At 37.3% G+C, this 14,475-nt stretch overlaps 1 protein-coding gene across 1 annotated transcript; it reads right to left on the reverse strand.

Moving 5' to 3' along the window:
- Positions 1-347: 347 nt before the first annotated feature.
- Positions 348-13,326, reverse strand: LOC141359322 (SWI/SNF-related matrix-associated actin-dependent regulator of chromatin subfamily D member 1-like). The gene is made up of 13 exons (XM_073861598.1): positions 13,109-13,326; positions 8,954-9,126; positions 8,836-8,878; positions 8,468-8,590; positions 8,221-8,343; positions 8,028-8,144; positions 7,817-7,918; positions 7,422-7,583; positions 7,232-7,329; positions 7,023-7,158; positions 2,095-2,217; positions 1,494-1,595; positions 348-1,383 (listed from the first exon to the last, which is right to left on the reverse strand). Exons 1-13 carry the CDS (start codon positions 13,283-13,285, stop codon positions 1,330-1,332), a joined length of 1,533 nt encoding a protein of 510 aa, XP_073717699.1. The 5' UTR covers positions 13,286-13,326; the 3' UTR covers positions 348-1,329.
- Between the last annotated feature and the right edge of the window lie 1,149 nt (positions 13,327-14,475).

The raw sequence follows: 14,475 nt of genomic DNA on the forward strand, positions 1-14,475 counted from the left end.
CGGCAGTCACTTGAGTCGATAGGCTTGTTCGACCCCATGCGACACCGCAAGAACCGACAGCCGGACAACGCCAAAGCTCCGCGAGAGTTATTTAAAAGCAGACTCCTCCGCAAGAAAGTTTAAGGTTTAATGCAAATGATGAGCGATTTGAGAGCAACTAAATATCACTTAAAACCGTAACCATAGCAACAGCCAACAGTTTTATTTTAGTTAGTCAGTAGCGACAAAAAAGACATTAAATTAGATAAATAATGCTATATATCAAATCAAAGAAATGCAATAAACTTTAAAAAGTCATTGTACGAGAAGTGTTGACAAAACACAAAAACAAACCTGCTGGACACAAGTGAGCATCAATACAAGATAATCTTTATTATAACACAAAAGCTAACAGAAAAATGCAACATTTGGTCCATTAAAGAAAAAAAAAACATAGCATTAAAAATGGATCTTCAGTCAAAGCAAATGCATGGCCTTACAAAAGAAGTTAACTACCTAGGCAAGAATGTTAAAATCATTTCTAAATGTTTAAATTACTTGGATGGAAGAAGCCATGGTGTATCTCTTCATCTGCAAATAAAAAGCCAGTGCAGCCGAGGATTATAGCAGGTTTTCCATATTGCAGTTTACGACCGACAAGTCGACAAAAAAGACGACAATTTAATGAACCATTAAACCACAGAGGTAATTTCTTCAAATGTATTAATATGCATATCACAGCAAGGTTAAAGTGGATCTACTTTACAGTCTAGGACGAAGCTTAAACTGTCACCGAAAGATCAATACGCAAACGGGTCGATCAGTAGTACGTCTAATCTTGTTCGCTAACACGTCAGACTAAAACCACTATGGAAAAGTCGATTACTGAACGTTTACAGAAAACTTTAACCAGTGGACGCCAACTGACTTCAAGATCTAAATATTTCATCAAGTACTAAACTAAGTTCTTTATCATCATCATCATCTATGCTTAACTAGACTAATCTTCATAAAGTTCGTAATATGAGAACAATAAAATATCAAAGACAATAGCGAAAACTTTAAAAATAAACAACGACCCCTCAGGGAAATTATTTGGGACGATTTGCTAATACTTAGCGTTCGTGTTTTTTATAACAAACAAAAACCTCGGAGTCTGTCAGTTTGGTCGCCGTTATGAAAATCATTAAGCGGAGTCACGAAAAATACAAATTTCTCTTAAAGGGTCTCCTGGGCAGCTACAGCAGGACAATATAAGATAAAATGTAAAATAACTGTAGTGATCAGAGCCTGCAGCAGGACAGACGCCACCCAAAAAACCTTCTGGTCCTCTTCTTTCGCAATGAACACTTATGTGTTTCGAATGCCAAGAGCTTGCTCCAGCTCCTGTCTCCTCTGCTGAACCTGAGAAAACAGTCACATGTCGGGGGTTTAAACAAGGATTTTTAATGTGAACTTTGCTTGACAAGAGATTTCCAAACACTTTGAGCAATAGTCACTCAATACATCTTCACCTTTGAATAGAAATAACGGCAGACGGCCTCCTGAGCCCAGGGTTGAAAGTAAAACTCGGCCCGTCTCTCCTCCTCCGGGTTCCCGACTACATCGGTCATCGTCTGTAAGACGCAATATGCATGCAATAAACTTATTGAGAAATGCAGAAATGTATAATACTTAAGAAATACAACTAGTGTTAGATATTAGCATAGATGGAGTAAATAGCGGTCGTCAAATCAAAGTAATTCAACACCCAACATCATTAAAAGTCAAGTCACGCCACTAACTAACTAACAAACAAACCAATCAAACAAACATAAAAGACATGAGCCCAGCAGGTTACATAACACTTAAATAACACCCTGGTAAAGACTTTGTGTCGTCCAAAAAACACACAATTATAACATGTGAAAATACGATGCAAATACAATTCGTATCACATTGTACACATTTAGTACCATAGTAAAGTTTTTTGTACCGTGGTAATGTGTGGTATTGTGATAGTATAGGATGATGACAAACCCTTGATATATACACACACACACAATGGTTTTTCTCAATGACCATAAAGAGGTCGAGTAGTAGTGCGCTGAAAGCTAATTGGTTGTTTGATCTCACCTTCAGATCTCTGCACTGTGACTGTAGCCAATCATTGATGAAACCCTGTGGATCTCGTGCGAAACTCAACATGAACTCTCTTTGAGTCTTCAGCTGGTTTATTGTCTCGATGGTCTCATGGATCTGTACACATAAACGAAGAAACAGATTCAATTTTAACATTGCAACTTAAATATTTTCTACAAGAGAACTAACACACTGTCACTTTTTCTCACAAAACAAAAACCCTTAAAACTAAGTTACTAAAGCAAAAATTAACATGCATTTTAAGTATTAAGTGTGATACGAGTATGAATAAAAAAACAATATTAAGTGCTGTCAAACACCGAATATGAGCACAGATGGGTTTACCTGAAGACGACTTTAAAATCACAGCGGTTTTACAGTTCCTGATCTTATCAAGACAAACCTAAAGAGTCACTAAATACAAAGTTCAAACCACAAACTGTTGCAAGCTGACTGGTGATGTAACTCGGTCAAAGGGAAACATAAAAAAGACTAAAAACTTCCCACAATTTTACTTTATAAGCAGTAGTGGCCAATACAAACTTCAATAATGTTGATATTTATAGAGCAGAAGATCAATATCATTTAAAAATGTGTTAACTGACACCAAACCAATGGCAAATAAATAAATCACATTATTCACGGACAAAGCCGGTTGCTATTTTTGCAATACTACACCTTCTGTTAATCGGATGTGATTATCAGTTATCAAAAAATCAATATATATTACCATTTAAATTCATATAAACTAAACCGATTTTAGTGTACTGCATATTTGAAGCACGTTTGAAATGCTATTTTAAAAAATTAAAATAGTTACAGCCAAAATCATTATTGTATCAGGTCAGTAAAAAGTAAACTCTTCATTAGGGATGCACCGATACCACTTTTTCCATCTCCGATCCGATTCCGATACCTGAATTCTGAGTATCGGCCGATTCCGATACCTGCCGATCCGATACTACTGTATTTTTCTTTAAAAAAAATAAATAAATAAATAAATAAACTACTGTATTTTTCTTGAGCAATTTAAATTACACACAGACACACACACACACACACACACACACACACACACACACACAGACATACACTATATAAATGTCTAAATCTAGCATAATATAATTATATTATATATAATTATACTTTTAAATTAAAAACCAATAATTTAAAGTGATTTACAAGTTACAAGAACATAGTAATTATTAACCATGGCAGTGTTTAGGAGAAAATAAAATAGGCACGTTTGATCAAATAAGTATGCTAAATATATTTTCCTTAATTGCGCAAAAAGTCACAGTAAAAAAGCTTTAGTGTGCAGATGGTTATTTTGGGAATTATGCACTTAACCGGACCTTTTATGCACATTTCGGGTGGAGAATTGATGCGCCTAAATCATATTGAGTGCGCATTCTGCGCAATACTGTGCAGCATTGATGCTCTAGAAGCGTCCTCACACTCGCATGGGAATCCTCGCTCCGAAATGGAAACTATTAAAACACAAAAAGATTTGATGCATCGTGTGCTCAGCACATACTGAATTGCATCCATCCAACAACTTACTGAGACTTTATAAAATTAGATCTTTAAAACAGCCTACAGTTATTGAGTGTTCGTGTGTTGAATGACGCGTTTCATCCGTCCGCTTCACCTGTGAATCCTCAGCACATAGTGAATTGCATCCATCCAACAGCTTACTGAGACTTTATGAAATCAGATCTTTAATAAAGCCTAACGTTACAGTTATTGTGTGTGTTATTGTGTGTGTGCCTGTGTTGAATGACGCGTTTTTATCCGTCCGCTTCTCATCAGTGGATTAACTCAGTTTGCAAGTAAGTTAAAGTTACAGTGTTTCTGTGAACATGAATATTTTTAAATGTGCGTTTGTTCCTTCACATGAAGCTATTGAGTGTAAGATGACTTTGATTATAGTGCATAAAAACGTTTATGGTGCTTTTATAATACTTTGACGTTTTAATCGCTTGTCAGTGACAACCATGGGTAATGCGCAGTATCGGAATTGGATCGGTCCTGTTAGTCCGATATCCGATCCAGCAAAAAATGCCGGATCGGCCCCGATACCGATCCAGAATATCGGATCGGTGCATCCCTACTCTTCATTATACGCAAAATCTGATATCCGCCGTGTTATTCTGTCATCTTTTCTCCCCTTTCCCCCAAAACTCTTCCTTCTCGGCAGAATGCAATAAATCCACTCAACAAATGCACGTACACAGTACGCACGCACTCTTCTGATAATGAAATTAGCATTCTGATTCGGACCCTCGCGTACGTGCAAAAAGTGGACCATATGTCGGCCTTAACAGGTGCGCTGATGTATAAACCTATAGACTAATTTTTGTCGCAAAGCGCACGTATAAAACCTCTTTGTACACGTACGAGTCATATAAACTATACTTTGTATGGCCGTGTTTTAGGCAGTGCGTGTAAAAGTAAAAAAAGAGACTATACTCTGGGCTTAAGTGCACACAGATGTTTGATGCATACGCATTGCGACAAAATGCAACTGAAAAAAATCCCGCGATGCACGTACAGTACGTACACACTCCTCTAAAAAAGAAATCCGCATCACGCACACTGTACGCCGACCCTCACGTACGTTTAAAAAGTGAACCATACTTCTGCCTTGACAGGTGCCGCTGTATTATAGACTCATTTTTGTCGGAAAGCACATGTATAAAACATCTGTGTACACGTCTGAGTCATATACACTATACTTTGCAAGGTTGTGCGTTCGACCGTGCACATACACGTAACAAACAAGCACAGTATGCACAAAATTCGTATCATGCGCACTTTACGTGTAAAAAGTGGACCATACTTTGGCCTTAACAGGTCCTGCTATATAAACCTATAGACTTAACCTTAGGGGTGGGTGATAAATCGCCTGCGATTCTCATCTGCATCTCATCAGCAAAGCCGGCCTCGTGACCAGCAGCAAATCGCAATCACCCGCCATCAGATGGAGGGGCATTTACTACACAGAGCCGTATTTCACAAAGAAGCTACGCAAAATCGTGTCAATAACCTTGGACAAATCGCCTCCGATAATGTATGCATTTTGCAGAGCTTCTCTGTGAAATACGTCTCCGTGTATCTGAAAGCAGGTGATGGCGACCTACTACCAATCACGAAACTGGCTTTACTGATTCGGCACACATGAGAATCGCAGGCGACCCATCACCCACCCCTACTCAACCTTATTATATTAACACACAAATACTGAAAATACTATAAAAATAAGCACAAAGTCATTGTGGCAACAACGTCACCACTGTGATTTTGTACGCTGTGTCTTTAAAGCCTATCAAACGCAGAGTCTCTCAGATGAATGAAGAGTGAACTGAGCAGAGAAAAACCAGGCCAGATTTTCCATGACTGATTTCAGGCTTTGTTTACGCCAGCTTGTGTGTGTGCGTTTCTTCACAATAAACCACCAAACGCATTCAAATCCACGAGTCAAAGGAATCTCTTTGATACTCAGTAGACAGGAAGAGGGTGGAAGACAAAATACCACGGTATCCACAGAGTAAAGGAGAACAACGGATGATCTCCTGCGGTGAAGCACTGAGCACTATCAGGACTGTTTATATATCCAGAAGAAGAAAGCTGTGTTTAGTTAAACAAACACTATTAACACAGACACTATTAACACAAACCTACGGGTAAATGTTTGACCAACAACCGCATGAATGACAATATTACAACAGCGTGATCATCTAAGTGTTCCCCTGAAACTTTGATTTCATGAATTCTCCAATGAAATATCTTAATTTGGCACAAAATATCAGTTTTGCACAAGATGCTCTTGTAGTGAAGTAATACAGGACTTCATAACCAACACTGAAAAAACGAACTTTTTGGTGTAGTAATATTTATTAGATTAACTCTCATAATTTCTACATAATAATATTAACATTTATTGAGAACTAGATTTTCCTAAGTAAAATGATGATAAATACACAATTAATTCATGTAAAAAATGAACTGTGTGGGAATAGTAAGTCTTATTAGATATTTTCTTGTATTATTTAAGTAAAATTTACTTACATTTATTTGCACATGTTGTAAGGAATACCCACAATTCTTTGCGCCTGAAAATTTTTATTTTTTAAGCTTTATCACAGAATAAGAACTGATAAGAACTTTAACTACTTAAATATTTGTTAGCAAAATGTCAAAAAGGTTTAAGCTCTTATATTTTTGATGATGTTTTGTTGTAAATAATAATTTTGTGAAGTCACCGTTCAGGTGATCAGTGTTTCTTTACATGAACCCTGTTCAAAACAGTGTATTGTAATTCTTTCCACAGTGCTGATAATGCATGTCAGAAACACAGTTTGTGTGCGTTTCTGTTCCGAATCAAGTTTATTCAATGACTGACTTGTTGTCAGTCATGAATTTTGCGTTATAATGCCATTTATAACACTAAAAATAACTAGGTCCATAGGAATATGTTAAAGAAAATAACAAACAGAAAATACAATTTATTTAATATTATTAGGACAGTAATGCTTCAATTTTCAAAAAAACCTAATAGACTTTACCTAAACGATTAAAATAAATCTAACTTCTAAATAAAATAATTAAGTAACATTTAATTAATTATTTAACATATGTTTTATCATGCAATTTTGAGTAAATTTTATTTGATTTTAGTAGGTAAATTTTACTTATAAAAAGCAGTACATTTTACTTAAAAAGTTTGTGCAAATTGTTACGAGGATTTTTTAAAGTAAATTTTAAAAGTTGTTTTTTTCAGTGAAGACTCCATTACAGATTTGCGCAAAACTTGTAAAATTTTCCCTATTAAAAAGTTTGTGAAATTCTCCTCGCATCATATCCCCAAACTAAATCATGAGGTTTTCATCTTCTTTCTCATGTTTGCTCAGACTACATACCTTGTTGTCAAGACCGGCGATCTCCTGCTGGCTGGCCGTGGACAGTAGAAAAGAGTTCATCTGTGTCTTCAGTGTGTCGTCCACCTCCACGTCTATATCATAACACGCCGTCTTCTTCTGATCATTGGGGTCCACGCTGAAATGGAGGTTCAGGTTCAGACACCAATTCGAGAGGAAGAATAGGCGATCCTGACTGACATCACAATTACCTTATGACGTGGTTGATGATGATTGGCTCGGGGGGCATCAGAAGAGCGTGCAAACGCTGAGGGATCTCGGAGAACTTCATCCTTTGGGTTTCAAAGATCTGGAACGAGAGGAGAACCAGATAAAGGTGACAAGCTCTTGATGTAAAACTACTCTAAATTAGACATCTTAACGTTAAGCTGGTTGTGTTACCTGTTGGAGGTATTTGTCACAGTTGATGAACTCTCTCTCATGAGGATCCTGAAGCTTATGGGTCTTCACGTACTGCCACAGAGCCTGAATGATGACGGGTCGGGTCTGAGTGTGAATACCCAGCAGTCGGGCCAGTCTGGGGTCCAATTTAAACTGAGGAGGCTACACAGAGATTCATGCATTAAGAATAAAAATATTTCAATGCAAAAAAATGTATACATTTAGATATTACAAAAGTCATTTCTTATTTGGATTTTGTGGTAAAATAAGACCAACAACAATTTCCATATTCTGAATGCATTCTGGACAACAAGTCTAGTGGTGCCCCCTGGTGGGAAGCAATGGGAATTTGTAAATGTGTCCTTTCTAAAAGTTTTAAGAGTTTGTGTTTTAACCTGGTAATCGAGCATGAGGAGGACAGTACAGCGAACACCAACATCTCCAGGTCTCTTCACCTGAAACCCATCAGTTTCCTGAGTTGTAGCCGTTCTGTGCCACTGAAATAACAACATACTTCAATAAAGTGTATAACAAAAAAAAAGAGTAAACTTTTTCTGGCAGCATCAAGCTAGGAGTAAAAATAACAAACTCACAACGGTCTCTTACCTCCACTAGATGATTGTCAGGTCCATATAAATCTTTATCCAACTCGATAACTAAAGACTTAAAGAACGAGGAAAACTTCCTCTTCTGCTTGGTGGCTTCATACTTGGACACAGCGGTCTGTGAGAGAGACAGAGATCATGAGCCATGGTCAGATTTCACACAAACGCCTGCGAGATGAGAGATTTACACTGACGTCTTCCAGAAGTCGGCCCTCCACACGCAGCTCCCATGATGCAACGGTCCCTTCACCGTCCTCAGCGTCCGGCTTGGCGGGGTTGAAGGTGTTGGAGATGAATATACGCAATTTCCTTTTTTGCTGCAGATATTGAGTGACATCAGATTTATTTGATAGTAAAGCGATTTAAAGTTTGAATCCAGTTTCACTTCACTTACACAATGATATCCTAAAGACCACGTAAAATGCATGAATCTGGATTTACCTTGATGGGTCTCTTGAGAGCTTCCTGAATGTCGAGCCTCTTGCGCATGATGGTCTGATCGAGTTTTCTCTCAAATGCCAGCAGGTCCATGTACGCCTGAGACTCGGGTACAAGCTCTCTGATCTGAACAAATGACGAAAAGAAATGATGATGTTTTAAATGAGATGTGAAATATCTGGAGGAGCTTTGTAATGGCATGAATAGGGCCCAAACCGGTTTAAAGCCCACCCAGACAGTAGATGACTTCGGGCCAGATCCGGTGCAGATCCGTGCCCAGAGTCGTCTGTTTTCTGGGCATGCATGATCAGGAAAAGGAATCCATACATCGAAAGCTAAAAAAAACATGAATATAATATGGACACACTTACTCTCTGAGGTAGAATTTTATCTGCCATTTTCTTCTTCTTGGCACTAAAACAAACAAACAATTAATTAAATCAAACCTCATCAATGCAAATCATCACAAACAAGATTGAAGTTTCTTACTGTTGGTTGCGATTCTGTTGTTGGACCTGCTGGATTTGAGTCGGTGCCGGTCTCTTTCGGGACGGGTCCATGACGGGCATCCCGGGGCGCGATACTGGACTGGACCCGTAACCTGGAGGCCCCATCGAGGGTCCCTGAGGGGTCATACGATTGGTTGGAGGCATTCCTGGTCTCTGAGGGACAGAAATGAAGAACATGTATATAAAGACTAAATATAATTCAATAACAGATCAACTAATCAATTTTATCAACTAATGTAATCTGTATATGAGACTGCTGACTACATAACTATCACATGCATGCAAACTCATGGTAGTCTATATATTACACACACATACATTGATAGACTGATATATTGCAGAGGCCGGTATATCGGCCGATATTTGGATTTTTTTATTAACGGCAGATAAATCTTTTTAGTCCCTTCAGAAAAACGCAATTATGCGATCGCATGATTTAACGCATAATCAGCCAAAGTCTGCATATTTATGTGGGGGCCGCATTTTTTCAAATACACCGTACTTTTGCATCATAAATTGCAGACTTCCGTGCCCAAAATATGCGGGGTTCGCATGATTTCATAATCCCCGCAATCTTGTAAGAAAAATCTAATATATCTTAGCAGAAAGTTTAAAAATTTAGCAATTATTTCACACAAGTGCAGCCATTTCCCCTGTTGCCATGAGAACGTTATGAAGTAACGTGATTATGTGACGTGAACATAAATAAACAGTTTTGGCAAATTCAAGTAGTTTTTGCACTTTTCTGCAATTTTATTGCATAAATATCCTGCATATTCCATCGCATTTTTTAAGAAAACATGCCACAAGATCAAGGATTTTTGCCCGCAACAATCACACAAAAAACTTGTTTTTCTGGAAGGACTGTCTTTTCAATCGGCTAGTAAATTTCTCTATTAATTAAATTTGTTTAAAGGCGGGGTGTATGATCTCTGAAAGCCAATGCTGACCTTTGAAATCACCTAAACACATATGCAACCCAGGCAACGATGTCAGTTAGTAGACATGACCCTTACTGCTGATTGGCTACAAGTGTGTTTGGGTAATCGGCCTTATGGTGCATTCACACCAGCCATGGTAAAGGCGGCAAAAACACGCTATTTACACGTAGTTGGACGCTGGAACCTTTTGAGTTTACTCGCTTCATTCGCACGTGAAATGCTAATAATTTCGAGACATTCATGCAGAAATTTGCGTCATGGGAGCGGTTTCTGCGACTCTGCTCACTTCCTGTAAACACGTCACTACTACAGCAAGGTCCTGATTGGTTAACGCAGCGCTGAAATCTGCCGAAGTTCAGATTTTTCAACTTGTGCGTTTCCTGCGGCAACGATCAACTCGAGAAGAACGCGTCATCCGCACCGCATAACATGTAAATCACTCGCGCTTGCCATCTCTACCGCGTCTAGTGTGAACTAGGCTTGGGCGGTAATACGGTAATATGGTATACCGCGGGATCTAAAACTAGCAAAGGTATCAGTTTCTATACCGCCATACCGGCATTTAAAAAAAAAACAATGAACTTATATAGCAGACAAGGATTAAATATTAAATTAGGGATGGCGAAAAAACTAATCCTTTTCTTCACCGACCACCGAGCCATTAACTGATTAGTTTAAAACAAGTTACGCAGTTTGAAATAACAGCCATTTCGAGCTGCGCCTGCAATTTCGCAACTCTGTCGCATCTCTCTGCTGCTCTGCCTTCGGCTCATCCGAAACATCATTCCCGCAAACGCGTCGCCGCGGAGCTTGTATGCTGCTTGTATGTAATCGGAGGACAAATGACTCCTTAGTTTCAAAATGGTTTTGGTAAGGTGATCGCGTGGAAAATAAAGGCGTTTGTCTTATTATAAGCACATTTGAAACATTGCCGCAGCTTATTTAAGAAAATGACAGACGCCGCTTAAGTTTGAGGTAGTGCTAAAAATAATAAAGAAAGATGATGATCATCATCACCTTATCAGTTAGCACTGAAATGTAGATGTAATGTATTTCCAAATCTAAACCCAACTTGTGCGGAATGTTGACTAATAGACGGCAACACGATAAGACAGGCCCCTTTAGAATGCATAAAAGACGCACCGCCAAGGCAGGTCTAACTCACTCTGTACCTTCTAGTAACGACTAGAACAACTCTTTTGTATAATTATTATTACTTTTTCATTTTTCAAAAAGACAAGTGTCAACTTCTGTTAAGTGCAACATGGACGATGCAATGCTTTGCTGATGCGAGCCGCGAGAAAGCCCTTGTCTGTTTTAGAAAGAATGCAACAAAGATATTTAATGCTAATGTATGAGTTTCATTCATTTATGATGAGGTCCGTGCGTTCTAGTTAACAATGCAATGCAAGCGAACGCGCCGTGCCGGCGCCTCCATGTCACGGTTATTATATTGTCTATATTTGCTTTTAATTTATTAAATACATGCAATTGGTTGATAAAACATTTATTAAAATTAAGACACAATTTATACAAAACGAAATTCACTTTAAAGAAAGGCTTTCTACAAAGCAAAACCTAATTAAGTGGTAAAAATGTCTAATGATTTACAAAAACAAAACTCAATCTGCACTTTACTGTTAAAAGACGTGAATGTTAATAATTTGGAATACAATCAGGAAAGACTTTCGTTTTAATTATTTAATTGCTGGATTTTACAAAAAATATTTTTATTTTATATGCGGGAATATGCAGAAATATAAGTTAACAGTAGGAGGACTTTCTTTATTTCATTAAAATATGGCGGAATGTGCAGAAAATAGGTTTAAATGTTCAGCGATTTTCTTCAAGTCTGAGACTGTTGCTTTGATTAAATTTTAGCTTGATGCAATGTGAGTGCACAAAACCAAACGCCGTGACCTCGCGCCAGAACCCAAATGCCGTGACCTTGCGCCAAATGTTTTTATTGGTTTATAAGTACAAACAGGCGAGTTACATAATATTGAGTGTGAGGGATTTGTTCACTTCACACAAAAATATCCTGGAAATTGGAATGAGATGGCTAACTGTAGTCGCGTTTAGTCCACTGTCTGTAATAGCCTAATTTAGAGATAATTTTTTTAACCGACAACTAATTCTGTTTGACCTTTTGTATTTATCTTTTTTATAAACTGCTAGTTGTTGCTAATAAAAGTTGTTAATATTGTTGTGCATGTTATTTTGTTATTTCAGTATTAGTGTTTGGTATTCAGTTTCTGAAGGGTTTAGCCAACATTATAGTGACGCTGTCTGATAACGTCATAATTTTATAATTATTCACGGTAATACCATATACCGGGGTAAAATAGGGAGGCGGTTTGATGGTATCAAAATTTGGATACCGCCCAAGCCTAGTGTGAACCCTGCATTACTCACAAATGTTTTTAAAAAATCATGCACCCCGCCTTTAAGGTAAATGACCAATCATTATTCACTTTTTAACATTATGTTATGTTCAACACATTTCTTAACACAGTACCATGAGATGTAAGATCCACATTTATTATGTCTTATTAATTATGTAAACGTGTTTAATTATAAATATACCCTTTTAAAGTATTTTGCATAATAAATGTTTATGTAGTTTTAATAATTTTCTGTTTCTATTTACTGTAAATACTGTACATTTGTTTTATATCGGCATCGCCCAATAAAACAGAAAAGATGATATCCGTCGACTTGTATCACATGCATCCAGATTTTTTTCAAAAGAAGTTACGCTTTTGAAGTGGAAAATGAAATACATGCAGAGCTTTAATCATCTCTTTCATGCAAACACAAGCATCTGGACCTGCAGGCCTCAACGTCACCAAACCATTTAAACAAACTGCTTGTGTTAAAGCTCTTTAAAAAAGAATTGCTATTTAAATTTCTCATCTAAACTGTAAGTTAAACGCATGCAAAATGTATTATGAACTGATCTGAAGTGTTTTGTTTATAATCGGATGCATGCTGACTGACCGTGTGATGCTGATCTGATCAACGCAATGCTTCCATAAATCAATGATATTTTCACGTTAAACCATTAAATTATACTTTAAACGACAATATGTGTTTTACGTAATGAATATAGTCACACATCCCTCGTGCGTGTTCACATTTAAAGCCCCGCGGGTCGGTCTGGGTGGTTCTTTGTTCTCCTGCGCGCCTCTTACCGGGTATCCGGGCATCGGTGATCGGTACATGTGGTTCTGTGGCCCGCCGGGTCCCATCCGTCCTGACGGGGTACCGGGACCCATACCAGGCCCTGAACCGGCCACCGGTGGCCCGGGTCCCATCGGTGCCCCGCCGCCTCCGGGTGTCGCAGGCTGAAAACCTCCACGAGCCGCCATCTTCTCAGGGAACCGCAGAGCGAACACACAGCAGCGAAGCCGGTGAGATGTGAACTGATATCGCGAGAGTTCAACAGCGTCTCTGACGAATTGGGACTGGGTCTCGCGAGAGTTTTGTCGTGATACTGACGACGTCACCTAAATTCTTTGAAAGAGCGATTTTGTATGATTTTAATAGCATTTCAACCGCAAATATTCACTATTATTTATTTTATAATTTAACATTATTTGTATAAATATTTTTTTTAAATATAAATATTTTTTGCTTTTTGTGTAAATTATTTTTTTACGTTCGGCTTTTATATGGTTTGCGTTTTTAATAAAGCTGTACAAAAAAGCAATACTGTTTGTAATTCTATTTATTATCTGTTCTTTTTTATTAATAATTCATATAATCTATAACTATTATATGAATATATTTTTCATAAAAAATTGGTTTATGTAAAAACGTATTTGGTAAAAAAACGAGAATTTTGCAAATAAAACACGACTTCATATTTATACACGACTTAAATAATACTAAAAATAGATGAAAAAATTCATTTAAAGTTGTACAAAAGTATGTGAATATACGAATTTCCAGAAGGGGACGACAAACACCCAAAAACAAGTCACAAAATATAATACATTTCAACCTAATAGGGTGAATTAAGATAAAGTGTGTCACTTTTTTTTAAATAAAGCTGCCCTAAATTACCCTTGCAGATTAATATTTGAGTTAAACTAGTATACTACCTTACTATAAAGGCTGTTTACTTGTAAGACAAAAGCTTTTTAGAAAAGCTTTTGTGATGTATACCTTCAAAAAAATAAAAAATTTGTCTAGAAGCCCGATCTTGGTCTTGTTTTAAAAAAGACACAATTCAGTTTCTGAAGGTGAAAATATTAAATAAAAAATTGTTATAGCAGTTTACATTTATTGTAATAAATACAAGCAATGCAATAACGTATATATTTGATACATAAAAATATCACAATTTGTTTTGTGTGTGTGTTACACTTTTAGTGGTTATACCAGCAACGACCACTAGGGGTCAACGGTTTGCTGCACACTCTTGTCACAGATAAATAAATTACTGTCACTGCATTATTATAACTGCTAAAAGGTTTTGAAATATGAAAACTACATTCTTAGACTTTTTCAGCAATATACTGTATAGTCATGATTGATTAAAATACTAATTATATTT

This window comes from Misgurnus anguillicaudatus, chromosome 23 (assembly GCF_027580225.2).
Source record: "Misgurnus anguillicaudatus chromosome 23, ASM2758022v2, whole genome shotgun sequence".
Classification (NCBI taxonomy): domain Eukaryota; kingdom Metazoa; phylum Chordata; class Actinopteri; order Cypriniformes; family Cobitidae; genus Misgurnus; species Misgurnus anguillicaudatus.